Genomic DNA, 18,661 nt, shown 5'->3' on the forward strand with positions numbered 1-18,661 from the left:
GGAACTGTCAAAAATCATAATGCACATAAAATTTTTATGAAAGTAAGAAAAAATACTCGCTTCTTTAGGGATAACGCATTGACGTTGAAAAACGCAACGCTTAGCGCTCCAATTTAGGGATGGCTGTGAGCATCTAAATAATAACGACCTACTTACCTCTATGATTGTCATTAGTATAATGAATAAAGGCGGGGGACAACATGAATAACGATCGGCATAATATTTGCGATCACGCTCTTCGGGCAGTATTTCCATGGCAACGACGTGCACCATTTTCTTAAAAAATGGCGGTTCTTCTAGTACAAGATGGAAGTCATTTTCGGAACAAACCTCGCGATCACGATGATGAACTGCACATTTAAAGCTACGTGAACGTTTCCCGCTCATCTGAAAAGAACAAAATATTGAATAATCATTTCATTTAAAGATATTATAAAAAATGTTTTTTTAAATGGTATTAAAAATTTGCAATGTTTTAACTTAACAATATTTTAACTATTTATACAGCAGAAATCGTAGTACAATTCATATGAAAAGCGACAAATATTTGGCTATGTATGTACATTAGGGTGGCCAAAAAATGTTTTCCTCCAGCCACCGATTAATATATTTATCCTATTTTATAGCAATTCTACGAAAAAATTGATTTTCCCCATGTAAAATACATACATGGGAAATTTCAAACTGCGTTAGCAAAAGTTTATGATTTTTGGTGAGCTTTAATTTTCGCACATCAGGGTTGTACGTTAGGGTGGTAGGAACTGAGATCTGTTGGGGAAGTACTAGAACGGGAAGCTTGGGCCAATATACTTTGGAACAAAACAAAATTGTCTTCTCAAGACCATAACAAAGAAATTTAAAATATAAAAAGAAGTCCCCGAAAAAAAAATAAAATTACTTCGTAAGCATTTAATATGATGTATGAATGTATTTACCCTGCAAACCCTGTTTTCGGAATATTTTGAAAAGTAGAGGAATCTTAAAGAAGTTCTATAGAAACCATTGTTTGTCTTTCCGATTTTTTGCCAAATTTTCTAAGATGAAATATACTGGCACACTTTGAAAAATAATGCTGTGATGCAAAGAATTTTTGCAGAACTTTTTTTAAGAAAGTAGGAACAGAATGATTTTCTTTCAAGATTCGTAAAGAAATCGTTACAAAATTCGAAACAAATTTCCGATACTCTTTATGATTTTGTTAATATTTCAGGAACTTTGGTTTACAGGGTATGTACGACATTAGGGTGTTAAGCAAGCTTTTTAAGTACTTCTGCGTCACCTATCGGCAAAATTATATACATGAATACGATTTTCCAAATGTCTCGACTCCTGCGCCACCAAGCAGATTATTTCATATTGCATTGTCATTGGTTTATGAGCTTAATTTGAAGTTTCAAGTCTCAAGGTAGTTAGTGAAATATTTATTGCGAAATTCCACGACCTACATACATATGTACGTATGTACATATTTACATACAAGTGAAGTTAAATAAAAGGCATTTTCTATAATCCTGTACGTTGCAGCAAAGAAATTCCGAAAAGTTAATATTCCTGTGTACATTTGGACCACCCTAATGTAGATATGTACTTATCTATGTATTAGGTTGACTATCGAGGGGCTATACTAAAATGAACAAAATATTTTCCATCGGTTAGCAACTATTACATTTTCAAACGCTTATGTCATTTGTCAATTAACTAAATTAATGGTGAGACTTGTTGCACGAGCTTGCATGCTTAATTAAAATAAAGCAAGTACAATTCGCAATAAATTACAGCTTCCTGTTAGTTTTGATCCCGTTGTCATTAGAACAGATTGCATAAGACATTTCTAAATGAGTGAAGAAAACTAAGAGCAGCCGAGTGCTTTATCAGTCTTTCTCAATTTGCATGCATTTTTATGTGGAAGCTGGGTGTTTCTGGATATAAAAAAAAAACGCCGTATATGTATTTTGTTATTAATTTTGTACTCTTAAATGTCAAAGGATTTAAATAAAATTTAATATTTTAGAGTAAAATGTTTGTTTATAACCAAAATTAACCATTCTGAGACTAAGTGCCCGAAAAAAATCAAATTCACTCCTCTGTTGCTGCTACCTTTTCATTGGGTCTTGTAGGTACCTAACTCATTTTTTCTAAGTATAAATTGGAAAATTAGTAACAAATTTTTTTGGCGTTCAATTGAGAATTAAGAAAATCTAGGGTTACTCGGGCGCATTTCATAACTCTGGACCTCTGGATATCCGAATTGACTCTGCGTCTTGATGTTGTCGCACAATGGGGAGGAACCTACAGTTTTACGCCGATTCCGAACGGCGATTGTATTCGTATCAGAACCCAGCCAGAAAAAAAATCTGAAAATTCATCCAAAAAAGGAAAAAAAATTAATGAAATGCGATTTTTGTCCGTTTACGGATTCCTTTGACGATCCGTTTTCCCACTAAAGTATGCGGCAGAAACGTATGTACCGACAAGTAACGAAAATGGTTGTGAAACGGAGATGTTTTTTTGCTGTTTTTCTCTGAAATTTATTTGATTGAATTTTTCGTTCAACACGCTTTGCATCTACAGTTCACGGAAGCTTTTTTATTGTTAAAAAAAATTAAAAATTAGGAAGCACCTAAGGGATTCGAACCCGGCACCTTCTAGATGCTAACAAATAGTGGTACGCTCCTCCGCACGCTCAGCCACTGCCGTCTACGCGATGAAAAAAGTCAGATGAGGAGATGTGGTGATCTCCGAAATATCAGCTATATTTTCTTCCGTTTGTAAACTAATGTTGTTTATCCGCAAAAAGTTGTCAATAAAATCTTCCTCAAGCTCAATAAAATTGTTGAAAAAGGTAGTCGTTTCCGTAAACAGAAAACTGTGCGAAACCGCACTGTCTTTAAAATTTACGTTTCTCTACTGGCTGGGAAGCTTATTCGTGTCAAAAATACACTCGGAGGTTTGCCATTGCCTGCCAAGGTGCGAACTCTATCAGAAAAAACTTGTTTATGATTTTTTTATTTTTTTATTTCGGAAACTGGGCTTGAACCCTGGCCCTGCGAAATGGTAGCGCGCTCAGCTAACCACCCACCAGATACGCCTATTGCCATTGCAACACCACATAGCAGCAGAAATAATGCCCCTGTATCAAAAATAAATCGGTTCGTTCCGTTAAAGTGTACTAACGTGGGAACGATCAGATGATAGAGTGAGGAAACTTTACAGAGAAAGTACTTACTCCGAAAGCTATGTACTGATTTTTCCATGTTTTTGTTCTTATTATGTAAATGTTTCTTATATGCCGGGATTGTGAATAAAAATTGTTTTACAAAAGAGCTATGAATTAAAATCCTCATGCTCGGTTTCACCAATCATTTTTAAATTTACCTATCAGACTGTTAAAAATTTAAATTGGAAATGTTAGGAAATTTTGCTATTTTAAATTTTATCAGTACTATAAATTTTAAAATTTATTGGTGAAACTGCGCATCACACACGTGAAATTTAACAGAACATAGTTATACTCATTTTTTAAGCCCAACCGATAATTGTCATTTTTCATTTTCACCACACTCCGCAAGTGTCCGAAATGTATTTACAATTACATAAACGATGAGTCACCCGGTGAACATAAGAAAATAATCCCGCTGGCAGCACCTATGTAATAAGATGTCAGAGCGGCGAATTGCTACTGCGCAGTATGACCAGGTTACAATTTTTAAGGCTAGGTTCAGCATATAACTTTATGCCATTTTTTCTGGCATTTTTTACATAAAATGTTCATAATAAAAATTTGTACTGGAACTTATAAAACTAAGTACCTTGTAATACTAAAAATACATAATATTTTTAAAACTACTATTTACCGTTCAAAATATTACACAAGAACTGCTCTGGATATTGTAGAAATGGTATTGGATTTGCATTTGCAAATTTGATGCTTGCTACCATAGCAACCGTTTGCATTTTATTGTTGTGAATTTACAAATGCACCGAAATATGGAAATGCAAGTTCATATACACAAGATTCTGAACAAAAAAAAACAATAAATAAAATATTATATAATACTAATAAAATAAAAAATAAAACTAATAAATTTGGTTTTAGCTGCTTCTCGATGTAAAAAATATTCATTCAATAGATGTTTACTTTTTCTTATCCTAAAACTACTTCACATAAATCAAGTACGTTCACATTTTCTTTCATACTTTTTTAACTGATTTGTACTTGATTTCAAAACAAAAATATAGTTGCATACCTTCAGGCATTTCCTCAACAGTGAGGGCAAAAATTCCCATTATCGTAATTTACGGCTCATTCGTAATTTATAAGCAAGTCTTGCTGATATCAAATAATTTTGTCTTATAAAATATATCAATAAATTAAGTAGAAATGCGATAATTTATTATAAATCGAGAACCAAACGAAGATAGAAATCTGTTGTCATTTATTTTAACTGCCACTGTTGAGGAAATTATTAAAAAAAAAACACTTTAAGGTATGCATCCATTTTAATTCAAATCAAGTACAAACCACACACGTACGATACGTACACATTGCTAATGAAATGTATGTGTGTATATCGATTGCTGAGTGGAAGATCGACCTACCTCGGCAGCCAGTTCGAAAACGCCCTATTTCAGAAAACTTTTCAAGAACGCCCTATTTCAGAATTTTATTTAAAAACACCCTATCTCAAAATTTGGTTGAAGAACGCCCTATGTCACTTCAAAATGTATTGAAAATATACTGAGATAGGACGTTTTTGAATCGACAGCTGAGATAGGGCGTTTTTGAAACGAATTCTGAAATAGGGCGTTCTTGAAAAGTTTTTCGAAATAGGGCGTTTTCGAACTGGCTGTCGAGATAGGTCGATCTCCCACTCAGCCGTCGATATAGAAATCATGAAAGCAAGTCTGAACGTACTTGTTTTATGTGAAGTAATTTGGCCGAAACAAAGTAATTTATGCTTTAATTTGAACATAGCTTTAACGATTTGACGAAGAGTTTTTAAGGAATGAATATACCATGATAAAAACATAGCAAGGTATAACCGTTCTCTCAATTTGTCGGCCATGATTTTTTTTTGAAGTTTGCCAACATTTTAAAATCATATAAAAGTGAAAATAAAACATTGAAATTGTTCGAAATTGTTGTTGCTTGAGATTGAAAATGAAAATGTGTGTGTGAGTTTGTGAGTAAATTTAAAAATTAAATTGTTTGGAAACGTCAAGAATCTTAAAAGTGACTCTCAGCGGTTCTACCTTACTATATTTTTATCATGGAATATACTGACTTCTTTTTAACTTCAAGTTTCATTGCGTATCTATAACGTTTTAAAACCAATTCAGCCTCGCTTTTTAGGATTATCTGGCCATACTGCTTCATCGCTGCAAAATCACAAATGCGCAGGCGGCATAACGGCAACTTGTAATATGGATGCATACATCCAGACATGCAGCAGAGCCGGCGCAGAGCCATTCATAAACACACAAAACGACATCAACTACTTGGTCAAAGACAAGCAGAGAAAAAAAACTAAAATAAAAACAAAGCAACGTGCGACATACTCACTCATTATTTGCGCCAATTGTAAAATTTTTGATAATCTCTTTGTTTACACTTTTTCTGCAATTGATTAATTATTTAAACACTTTTTGATTGCTAATATCAAACGAATTTAGATAAATAAACATCACAAATAACACGAACTACAATGAATTTGTTTTTCTAATTGGTTTTATCAATGATTTGCGAATTCTCTACTCAGAGAGTGCTTTTTGAATTGAATTCTGCGAACAGGTGAGCCGCGAAATATGTATGTATGTGGGTGTGTTGGATTTTTGCAAACAGTGTTGCATTCTTTTTTTTTTCGCAAATTTTCCCTTCAATTTTTCGGAGTAATGCGGTTTTTGAAAGGTTAATTTCCTGTGCCATTTGATGTACAACAGATTTTAAGATAAAAGCATTTTTAAGGGGTCGACTAAGCGCTTCTGAAGTGCCAAAAACTACGATTTTTTATGGAGATTTTTTAACTTTTAATCAAATCACGTAAAAATCCAAACTTTGACAGATCGTATCTCCGAAGAAAAAATCCTCCAATGCGCGTTAGCTTATTTCATGTATAGAACCCACAAAAAAAATTTAAAATAATCGGAGACATGACATCATCTTATTGCAAAAGAATGTCTTTGTCAAATTGAAAAATTAAAACATTTACACAAGTTAAGTTACATTTTGACTAGTTTTGCCTATTTTTCTTTTGCTTGTTGTTTTTTTTTTGTTTAAGTATAGCACATTAAATAACCAGCACCATATATGTACATAAATAAAACTTATTAAAAAATTATAAAAATTCAACAAACTTTACCAATTACACCCAAAAATTTCAAACTTTTTATTCAGAATTTTTGGATTTTTTTTTTTTTTTTGTAAAAATTTATGAATATTTGGCCTTTGGAAACCCCTCTTTCCATTAAAAGCGTAAAGTTAGAAATCCAGGTGCCTAAATTTGAAATTTAAAAATCTTGGAATCAGACTGCAGGTTAGTTACCACGACAAAGGAAGATCTATACCTATTAATAAACCTCTATTTGGTTAAAGATCGTCTTTGATTAACTACCTTTAACCAAATAGAGGTTTATTTGATTTGAATGCTACTTAGGCCATATGCTTCTAGATACTCTAATCATAGAACGCGAACTCTGGACCTGGTAGGGGCTTCCTGCTTCTCAGGACACAACCTGCAGTGGTCGAAGTAAACAACGCCCCAAGTCTGCGGAGTGCTTTATTACCCTGCAGCGGCCCGTAAGCAAGCCTTTAACAATTCCTAAATCGCACCTTGTGAGCTGAAAGCAAACTTTGGTTCTATTTGTTCATATTTCTATCCGTCTTTTACCTTCCGTATTTATCCAATAAAGTTGGCGCTTCGTTCTTCGTCCAGCAATGGGATTCTGATAATCATGACGCTACATTTCGAAAGCAGAAAAACAGGGTGCCTAAAAATATGCAACATTATAGCCGAAGGGGGCAATATGAAGTCGCAATCGTGACGAAGAGCAAAATTTTAGGCACACCTGCTATTAACACATATTTGGCGATTGAAATTTAGCTTAGCCAAACAGAGCTCCATGACAGACCGATGAAAGGCCCAGCGAATATGAATACCTGTGTATTCTCTCTTCTGGTGAAAATATATATCTGCCAGCATTCCGTTATGTCTCCGTTCTGACATGAGGTACGCCCAGCTCCTGGTCAGTGTTAAGAGTAGAAGGCAATCCTACACCTGCTTTGAAGGCTTTCGAGGCGAGTAACGACACTCGTCCGTGGGGTAAATGTGTATACATACATACATCCCTATGTACATATGTATGCACATACGTCCAAATATACCTTCTTATAAGTTTGACCTGTATTTGTGGACCTCCCATTAGATCACTTTGGGGCTGACCCACGTACATATGTATGTATATAAGTATGTACGTTTAACAGGTGTGTATGTGTGATGTCGCATTCGCTCTAAAAACTGCGTTCCACTTTGAACTACCTACTTTGCTTATCAACTGCTTCCCCTGCCGCTCAATTCACGGAATTAAATTGTCAAACGCCTGTAGTTTGTGTTGTCAACAATGGAACACCCAGAAATTTTGACGATTACATACTCTGTTGGAAGTATAGAGAGATGTAGGTACATAGATATGTAAGAATATATGTTTAGAAAAACATTTGTCACAGGATGCAGCCTCTGTTAACCTCTGTTGGTCACTCAGCGCTCGTTTCGGTCCTTTCAAGAAATGCTCTGTAATGCCACACATATCATATGTGTATGTATGTATGTATGTATTTATTTATTGTTAGAACCTAGATATGAATATAAAGGCAAATAGCACATTTGCTGGTGTAAATGGGTAAAATTGCGATCAAAAGTTTTGCCGCACACCAAAAATTAAAAAAAAAAAATTTTACTGATAAACAAGGATTGACCTAAATTTACCGCACATAGCCGGTCATAAAAAAAGGTGCACAAAAAATTGCACAATCGCTTACACTTACACAACTAATTGGCGTAAGAAGTCAGGGGTGATCACACACTGACCTACTGTCCGTAAAAAAGGACGATGGCCAGTAAGTAACTGGCATTGTCCGAGATATGCAAAGCGTGTCGGCTTACACACAAAAGTGTTTATCATTTGTTTGTGACACGCACAATTTATTATTGCATAAATAAAACAGCCTTCGTATATATGTATGTACATTAGTATGTGTGTAAAAAGAGCCAAGCAAAAAGGCGAGTAAAAAATAAAGTTGACATCAAAAGCGAGAAACCAGCACTAAATGACATACCAACCAACCAACCGACCGACCGACTTCCTGGCATCTTCTCTTGATTGCCTCCGTCCGACTGGTCTAGCGTCGACCTACCACTGCTTTTCATAACTGCCGCCGCCGCCACTGACTACTGGCCGGCCATTCGTCCTGCATGTGGGTGATAATGTCATTATTTTCATCCTTCATATGTTCGTTTCGTTGTCTTCTTGTCTGTCCTTGAAGGTATACAGACCTCCGGCGTTTATATGTGCCAACACGCAAACGCAGCATGAAATCGTGGCGGGTGTCAGCACGCACCGACTTTGTAGTTCAGCATTATTTATATGTATGGTGTGTGAATCTCTGTCGCCAATTAAAATGGCCAGGTACATTCATAAATGTAGGTAAAGATGGAAATTTTCTACTAAGTCATAGGAAAAAAAATCAAAGCTAATCGCGCACAAATTGTGGAGAATGAAAAGAGGCGGTCTGTTCTAAAAGGCATTGTGAATTAAAAAACAAAAGAAAAACAAAACAAAACAAAAACTAGGAATCACCTAAAGTTTACAGTACATCGGGCAACGTTTTTCGAATTGTTTTCTCTGAGAATGTTTTGCCCAACTCCCCAAACAGTTTTTGGGAACGGTACCTGTATTTAAGTGATAGTCCTTAGCTCTAAATATTTATATATATTTGTATATACATATATCAGTGGCGGATCCAGCGGGGGGGTTTTGGGTGTTTAACTACGTGTCAGTCTGTGGCGGACGCACGGGGTGTGTTTTAATACGGCGCATATGTATGTATAATATGGCGTCTATGTATTAAAACACCGCCCGTGGGCCCGCCACTGACTGACACGTAGTTTAACCCCCAAACCCATCATCCCCAAACCCCCCCCCCCCCCCCCCCCACTGGATCCACCCCGGACATATATCATTCCGTTAGCATAGACCTAACTTTATTGAGAAACCCTGCTAGCTTAGGGCTTTTGCATGAAAACTTCTTATGAAAACAGCTGGGGCTAAATCATATTTCCTAATTAAAATGTTCTTCGGAAGATCCAGAAGTGCTCCTAGAATGCAATCTTCGTCGTATTAGTATGTTTTTCCATGAGAAATTTCTCTGACACCTGCGAAAAGGAGATACCTCTTTTGCCACCGGACCCACCTGCTTTGTTTTTCTATTATTTTCGAGAAGGTAGAACAGACTGCGATGTTTTCGATGGTACCAGCATAGTTACGCCAGTAAATTGCACCTGAGCGATATAATTCTGCAGCGCTTATACGTTCTCCAACATCAGATTAAAAGTCACACGATTGCGATTCACCCTGTCCGAAAACTCTTTTGGTACTAACAGCTCGAAGAGGTCCTTCCCAATTCTGACGCAGTCAACGTCATTTTACACAGGCGTTTTACTTTTGTGGGGGTACCAAATTCAGACATCACCGGTGTTTGGGCAACTTGCTTTCCTGTCAGAAAGCTTTGCTTTTTGTAGCCGCGAAATTTGTATTATTTTCTCATCAAAGTCGGGCGTTGTGGTGTAGAGGTTAGCAGCGCGAGCTACCACCTAGGTTGAAGCCAAAAAAAAACAAAAAAAATATATATATACATATATAGAAAGCTTAAAAGAGGTTTGCCTGCGGGGAAGGCAGTACCCATCAGTGCAGTAAATCTTTGGATGATTAGATATTTCAATCTTTTCGCATTCCTGTATTCCAGCGTCTTTTCATTGTTACTACGGCCAACATAACTCGGGTCCCTCTTCATTTCCCTATATCGATTCCAAATATGCAGCTTGCAATGCGTCCGATCAAAGCGTGGCTCGGTTTCTCTGTAGCGGCGTGACATTCCTCCTTGTACCAGTTGTTCTTTCAAGCTCTCTGAAATCCGACTGCTTCTTCGGCGGCGGTACTTAATGAACAGGAAATGTGGTTCCACTACTTGCATATGTCGGTCCGTGGAAGAGTGCTCTTAAAGATGAGGTGATTGCAGTCTTCAAACATAAGCTTTGCTTTTGTTACAGGACGCACATTATTTGTTGCACAGAGACACGACACCGTATTAGCCCTCGCAATAGTCCACACCTTTATTTTCTTACAGGGATGTCAGCCGTAATATTCCCGAGCACATAATCAGCCGAGCAGAGTCACTTTCGACATTCCTCTTATTCTTATTTGGCTCTACAAACGTTCCTGGTTTTGGTGTGAGAACCAATTGCCTCTCTCCCTTGCGAGGTTGCCTGCATTTGGTCCTTCCAATGTATTCGTGGTCGTGCTTTCATTCGTTGTCCCTCCATAAGTGCCGAGTAAAAGGATCTTTTCACTGGGGCGTCGTCATCTATGCGTCCAGTATGCCCAAGGCATCGCAATCGCTGTATTTGTATGCGCGTAACTTTGTCCATGTGGCTAAAAAGCTCCACATTTAATCTTATTCGATACTCATCTCTCAAAGGTTTATAATCTTTCTTCGACGTCGCCCGTGTTTCTGCGCCATATAAAACGACGGGCATGATGACAAAGGCATTTTTGTTCATCAAGTGGGATCTGCTTTTCTATTTCCTATTGAGCCCAACGTAGCACCTTTTGGCAAGAGTTATTCTTACAGGCTTACATTGTTGGGGATATTTAGGCTGGATCCTAGGAAGATGAAGTCTGCGTCACCGCTAGACGAACCTCTTTAGCTTCTTCTTCTAAGCCGCTGCAATACAGATCGGCAACTTTCGTAACGCTTTCCAGCATCACATTGAAAAAGTCGCACAGGAGTGAATTGCCCAATCGAAAACCTCGTTTGGTCTTAAACGAGGCGAATAGGTGCTTCCAAATTCAAACGGAGCTGAAAGTTATGCTCAACGCCTATCTAAATAGCCGTATATGTTTGCCCAATGGTTCCCCAATTTGGCATGCCTTCATAATACAGTTTCTCTTTGTTGTTGATTTACATATAAAAGACGAACAGTGAAAAATGTGGCCAAAGGTTTATTTACTAGGACGGAAGCCACACTTATAAGGTCCAATTAGTTGGTTCACAAAGGGCTTCAGTCTTTTACACAGAATCTTCGATAAGACCTTAATCGCAATGCTTAGAAGTCTTATTGCACGGTATTTCCCTTCTAGTGGACTAGGCCAAGTGCAATGAGATTTCAATCTTCGGGCTTGTATTCAACTGATAAAATTATGCTTAAAAGCTGGTACAGGCTCTCTACCAGCTCCTGCCTGCCGGCTTTGAACAGCTCAGCCGGTAAGCTGTCTGTTCCATGGGCTTTGTTGGATCTAAAACGTATTATTACTCTTTTTATATCCTTTTTGTCGAGTGAAGAGACGTGAGCTTCGTCTTTTTACATTGGTCAGGATTCTTCTTCATCAAGTGCGTCACCTGTTTCACCATTCAAAAGCATAGGGAATGGTTCCCTCCATATCTCAAGTGTATTCTGGACTTCATCCGAGAGTTGGTTTTTTTTTACGTGGCTGGACTTGTACAGCACCATTTTTTCTTCCTCTTAGATTCTACATCCGTTTGTTAGCTTAGGCGGAGACCAAAAAAAACGCCGTCAAATGTATCTCTATTCCGTAAAATCGCCAATTTCTTCGCCTTTGCATGCAACTTCTACGCTACAGATAACCCTAGTACAATTTTGTATCCAAGCAATTTTTGGCCATAGCATCCGTAATAAATATTTCCAAATACATAAACATAAGCACTTTTATTCTACATAGTAAACATTCATTCTCATAGAAATGTAACCTCAAATTAAGCAAACACAAAAAGACCGACCGACTATCAAACTTTTCGTTCAGCAAATTACGATCATGGCAGCATATCTGCACACTGCTACTACATTTGCGCTTAATTACTTTTTAAGCCGAAATTGGGAATAAATATATTCCTCACAGTTGACGTCTCCTAATTGCCCACATCAGCCAGAAAATTTCATTCATTCATGAATTATTCCCGCCGTTTTTACCTTTCAACGCAATTCTTGTAATTATAGTCCTGTAAATTTATCCCTACCAAAATAATAAAAAAAAAATAGTAAAAGTCGATATTTTTACCCACATTAGTAGTTCATCATACTACTACTTACTGCGTTCTGTAAATGCCATTTTCAAAATGATTGATTTGCTTTGTTATACTTAGCTATTCTACATCTAAAGAACCGACTTAGCAATCGACAAATTGCCTTTTAAACTTTACTATTATTCGTGGTTGATGACTGTATGTACATATGTATGCATTTCAGCATAGGTTAAGGATTTTATTCATTCTACTGTACATACATACACACTGCATGTGTATGAATCTACATACAAAAAGCATATACATTTTCTTTTATATATGTACATTAGGGTGCGTCACTCTCCATACAAAAAACAAAAATAACAGTACTGTTTACCCATCGGAAATATAAAGTTATTATATATTAAGTCTTCCGCCAAAATATTTCGTAGGAAAATTAGTTTTACATGAGCTGAATCGGCTTGAAAATACTTCCGAAAATTTCATTATTTTGATTCCATTAATAACATTCTTATCGATTAATCGATTAAATGATTTTTAGTTAATCATAATCCTCATTCATTTTTTTTAATAATATAATACAGTATAATGCCAAACGAGCACCTTACTATGTTGCTCCTTGAAATGAAAAAATACATACAGAAGTCTGCACATATGCGTACACATGTTTCTATATAAAAAAAAAACAATCACATTTCTGATTAACCAGGATATGATTAATCAGTTTTCAGATAAATAAAATTAATTAGATTCTAATAAATCAAAATGTAATTAATCAAGAAATTAATCACTTTGATTAATCAAAAATGATTATTCTTATTATTTTATAAACAAATTAATCAAGTTTCGATCAATAAGCTTGTTCCATTAATTGATTAAACGCCCATCCCTACTTTAATCTTAAACTCTTCTTTCATCTGAGGTGATTTTTTTTATTGTTTATACAAAACCTCGATTTTTGGAGATATTAGATCTTAATATTTTTCGGAAATATTTTGGTGAAAGTTTTAAAGTAAAATAAATTTTATAATTTCGGTGGAAAACCCGGTGTGGGTTGCGGCACCCTAATGTACACACATAACTATGAACAAATTTACGTATGTATGTATTTTATTATGTGTTTCGAGGCAAACTATTCAGTCAAATTCAAAGTGCTCAACAATTCTATTATGAATTTGTTAGAAGTTAAATAGTCAAAAGTTTTTGAAATTACAAAAGTACGAGTAGTTTGTTTAATGGAGGGGAAGTTCATAATGAAGGTATGCATACAGCGATCAAATTAAATGCCTTTTTGGCGATATACATACATTTGTATTTAAATACACACATGCATATGTGCGTATTGCATTTCTTCATATCTGTATGTAATTTCGGCAACAAAGGAATACAAGGATCGAATTAAACTTTTCATGTATGTATATATGTCAACACAGCATACATCATGAAATGGATGCTTTTTTCAATAATAGTAAGCTGGGTGGCTTAGCTTGCCCTTCAATTTGTGATGTTGTCCCGCAAATGGATGTACTTACCAAATAATAAAAAAAGAGCTTTCTATAAAGGAATGGACCCGGAAGCATGCAATTGCCTAACGAAAACCCAACGCCGCTATAATAGAGTAAAAGCATAAACAGACGGCAGCGTTGATCCGGATCAACTCGGGAATTAACTGCAGTTGATCCGGATTAAGCCCGAGTTAATCCGGATCAACGCTGCCGTCTGTTTAAACTTTAAGTTTACTTATGTTAGAGGGCTGCTTCTCGCATTGTCGTGTTCAAGAAAAAAACCTCTCCACTTTAAAACTTTAAACATCGCTGAGTCATCCAAAGCTGTTAACAAATCCGGACAGTTAGACTACCCAGGTCTTAAGAGACGTGGTATTTAAGAAATCTAAAATACTTTCTTTGAAGAATATAAATAAATACATGCATACGTACGTCGATGAAGCTCCGAATCTAATTCAACAAATGATCCGGTATCCTCTACTTTTGCCATTATTTAGAATTTTCGATTTACTTTAGACTCTTCTCTGCTTGTGAGTATAAAAAAACAGTGGGACTCTATTACCTATAAAACAAAGCCCCTTTCTATTGCTGAACAATCATTACGCTCTTCAAATCCTTAATCATGCCCGTCCTATTATATGGCGCAGAAAGGCTTTGGAGCTTTCGAGAGCACAAAGTATTCTATGCAATATCTATGGCCCGTTTGTTTTGTTGAATGACGAACTGTACGAACCTTTCAACGACATGGATATAGTCTAGCTGTATTTTTATACCCGAGCGCACTTGTGCACAAGGGTATTATAACTTTGTTCACATAACGGTTGTTTGTAACAGGCAAAACGAATCGAGATAGATATAGACAAATGTATACATAAATGATCAGAATGAAAAGAGAAATCGATTAAGCGGTGACTGTCTGTCCGTCCGTCCGTCTGTGCACACGATAACTCGAGTAAAAATTGAGATATCTTAACGAAACTTGGTACGTGAACTTTTTTTGGGCGTAGGACGGATGGTATTGAAAATGGGCGAAATCGGACAATAACCACGCCTACCTCCCATATAACGGTAATTTTAAGAAATACGAAAACTGCGATATTTTAGTAACTACTGAAGATAATTCACCCAAAATTGATACTTACAATGAGTTTCAGGCGGAAAACATGAATATTATAAATTTTTGGAAAATTGGCGTAGCCCCGCCCACTTATGGTTACATGTGTATATCTTGGTAACCGCTGCACCAATTTCTTCCAAACTTGGCACAGTTGTTGGCCTTAGTATAGCATACTAAATGGCTGAAAATTTTAAAAATCGGACAATAACCACGCCTACCTCCCATATAACGGTAATTTTCAGAAAAACGAAAACTGCGATATTTTAGTAAATACTGAAGATAATTCACTCAAAAAAATGAGTTTTAGGCGAAAAATAAGAATATTATGTTTGTATTTTGTAATATTACAAAATTTTGGCAAATGCGCGTAGCCACGCCCACTTATGGTTACATGTGTATATCTTGGTAACCGCTACACCAATTTCTTCCAAACTTGGCACAGTTGTTGGTCCTGGTACAGCATACCAAATGGCTGAAAATTTTTAAAATCGGACAATAACCACGCCCACATCCCATATAACGGTAATTTCGAGAAATACAAAATCTTCGATAAATCAGTAAATATTGAAGCTAATTTATTCAAAATTGATGGTTGCAACAATTCTTTACCAAGAAATACGCTTATGACAAAATTTTGAAAAAGGGGCGTAGCACCGCCCACTTGTGATCACATATATGTATCTCGCTAACCGTTCTAGCAATTTGTACCAAGCTCGGTATGGTTATTGTGCTTGCCACATAAAAGCAAACCGTTGAAAATTGTTGAAATCGGACTAAAATTGAGGCCGCTTTTCATATAACGGTAAATTTCAGAAATGCTTGAAATTTCAATATTTCGAAATTTAAGGACGCTAATTTACTTAAAATGTATACACCCCGGCTTATCATGTAGCGGTAGCTTTCGGAAAGGTGGAAAACATATATTTAATACTTGCGCCGGGTATTTAATGTTCGGCTCCGCCCGAACTTAGACTTTCTTACTTGTTATTACCTAATTCCTTAATTGAAATTAAATTTAATTTTTTAAACAGGTGCCACCCCTCCTACAGAGAAGTTAAGAGATACAACTTTCTAAAACCCTTTCGATTGATATCCATTTTGTAATAATTGGTTTAATTTTAAATATTTTGAACTTTATTTTTTAAAAGGTCGCAACTCTTTTCGAAAAAGTAAAACCTTATTGCACATCTACAGACCGGGCCCTTTAATTTGACAAGATCGGTGCAGAACTGATGACCTGGAAAAAATATCCCTTCGTGTATACATATAGATGCCACTTCTCAGAAATAGAGCCAAACACTATTAGAGAAGACATAAAGAGAAAAGAGAGAACGAATCCGGTCTAACGATTCATGCCGTGCTATGTAGTAGTGGACCTGGAGACAAATACCTCGGTTATCAGGGCCGTAGCTGAAGCTCATACACTCGATGTCACCAACCGGGAGTTAGTACATAAGAATCTTTGGTTCACTTATTTATATAGTTCCAGCCAAACTACATTTTCCAGAGGTATTTCGACTATGCCTCTAGGGGGCCATTCAAGTATTACGTAAACGGAGTTTTTGTTGGAACATAAGTAAAGTCAAACTTGAGCTTTGATATACTGTACTTTATATGGTAACAATACCTAGATTGTTCAACTGTACTTTAAAGAACTTTACAGAATATTATGGAGTAATTTTTCATTCCGAAAATTAGCTTTCTACAATAAACATCACTTTTCTTCAAACTTTAAATAAGAGTTTTAGTCATTTTTAATCCCTCCACCCCCTTTCCAGCAAAAGTAAGAAAAGGCTGTGGGTAGACGTATGTATTACTTTCCTCATCTTTTCATGCAGGTTCGCGTAATGAAAATACAATTCCGCATGCTCAACTCTACATAAATGCCCAGTAATGCTTGTAAAAATACTTTTACTAGTGTTTTATTATTGCATGGAAAAATTCTTGCTGTATTTTATGCACTGAAATGTCAAAATAACGAAATTTTACTGCGTCAAAAATGAATGCGATGCACTTTTAAATTTGTACTAATGCAATGGTATTTGGCTTTCCAACCTTCATACAAACAGTGCCCAACAAAAGTTTTGACACAGAAAACTTTCCAAGGTTTTTTTTTGCGGCCGCTGTGGTGTAGTGGTTAACAGTGCGCGCTACCATTTCACAGGGCTTGGGTTCAAGCCCGGTTCAAACCAACATAAAAAAAAATCTAAAAGCGGTCGTGCGAGTGTATTTCTGCCATGAAAAACTGCTTCTCATTAAAATACAATCGCCGTTCCGACTCGGCGTAAAACTGTAGGTCCGTCCCCTTTGTGTGACAAAATCAAGACGCACGCCACAAATCGGAGGAGAAGCTCGGCCAAACACTTATTATTATTATTATTATTATTATGCAAAGTTTTTTATTCTAATCTCTTTTACCAGCAACAAAAACATAAGAATAATATCTCTAAACTTTGTGCAAAACTTAGGAAAAATTCAATAAATTCGCATACTAATTTGCAACTTTCTAATCAGATTGTTTTTAATTTTTTGCTGAGAGCAACTCTCTCTATTTAGCAAACTTCAAACTTTCACATTTTGAATTTTTCTGAGTCTGACTCAAAGTTTAGAGATTTTAGGTTTATGTTGTTTCTTTGTTATTTTAGTGTGAACAATGTTTTTTTTTTTAAATACAAGAAAATAAATTAAAATAAAAAACTATGCATACACTGCGAAAAATTCTCAGCGCTAATACTTTTATTCGCCACTGTATGTATTATCATCAGCTTGCGTTCTCTCTTATATTTGAGCGAAAATTCCAAGCATGAACAAAGATATTGCAACTGCAATCATTACAACTTTGATATGAGTTGCTAAAAGAAATAAAAGCTCTATAACCGAAATGCACGCCTAAAAGCCACGTGGATGCCTGCCTGCCTGCCTGCTTGCCTGCCAACACGCTCCCACAGCAGCACGAACAACAGCTGCAGCGATAATATCGCAATCGGCCGGCATATCTTTTTGAACGTGCGTTTTGCCATGGCTGAACACATTCGCATAAATTGGGCGAATGCATGTAGTACATACATTCAATGGAGTGTCCTTGTTACAACGGAAATGGACACCATCACATGGCTTGTCGCAACGTATGCACAGCCATCCAAATAAATGGCCACCAAATTGACCATTGACCAGGCAACGTCAACATTTCTAACATTTTACTGAATGGAAGAGCAGCCAAGATAGCTAAGAACTTAAAAATTTACCAAGGTAAAATGCGCGCTTGGGTGCTCCAACACTTATGTTGAGTACGTTTTTACCCCGCTAAAAGAAATGTGAAATTTGTTCATTGAAAGACTAGTCGTTTATTGACTAGTTCAAGGTGTATACTGAAGCCCACCATCAACGAACTGATTGGGCCTTATCAGTGTGGCTTTAGACCTGGAAAATCCACCATAGACCAGGTATTCGCAATACGCCAAATCTTGGAAAAGACCCGCGACAAAAGAGTCGACACTCCTCACCTATTTATGGACTTTGAAGCCGCTTTCCACAACGCCGCGATGTCTGAATTTGACATCCCCGCGAAACTGATACGGCTATGTAAAATGACGTTGGGCAATACTACCAGCGCCGTCAGAATTGGGAAAGACCTCTCCGAGCCGTTTGCTACCAAATGGGGGTTTTAGATATAGCGGCTCACTTTCATGTGATTTCTTTAAACTGATGTTATAGAGGATAGGAAGA

The 18,661-nt window shown here is 36.5% G+C and overlaps 1 protein-coding gene across 1 annotated transcript in view; it reads right to left on the bottom strand.

Annotated features, from left to right (window-relative positions):
• Positions 1 to 18,661, bottom strand: part of LOC118747341 (protein rhomboid) — a 75,046-nt gene that overhangs the window by 6,919 nt on the left and 49,466 nt on the right. Inside the window, exon 5 of the mRNA XM_036481386.1 lies at positions 149 to 387. Within this exon, the coding sequence (XP_036337279.1) occupies positions 149 to 387 (239 nt within the window). The remainder of the gene's footprint in view (positions 1 to 148; positions 388 to 18,661) is intronic.

This window comes from Rhagoletis pomonella, unplaced genomic scaffold (assembly GCF_013731165.1).
Source record: "Rhagoletis pomonella isolate Grant_MI unplaced genomic scaffold, Rhpom_1.0 Rhpom_scaffold_00011, whole genome shotgun sequence".
Taxonomy (NCBI): Eukaryota; Metazoa; Arthropoda; class Insecta; order Diptera; family Tephritidae; genus Rhagoletis; species Rhagoletis pomonella.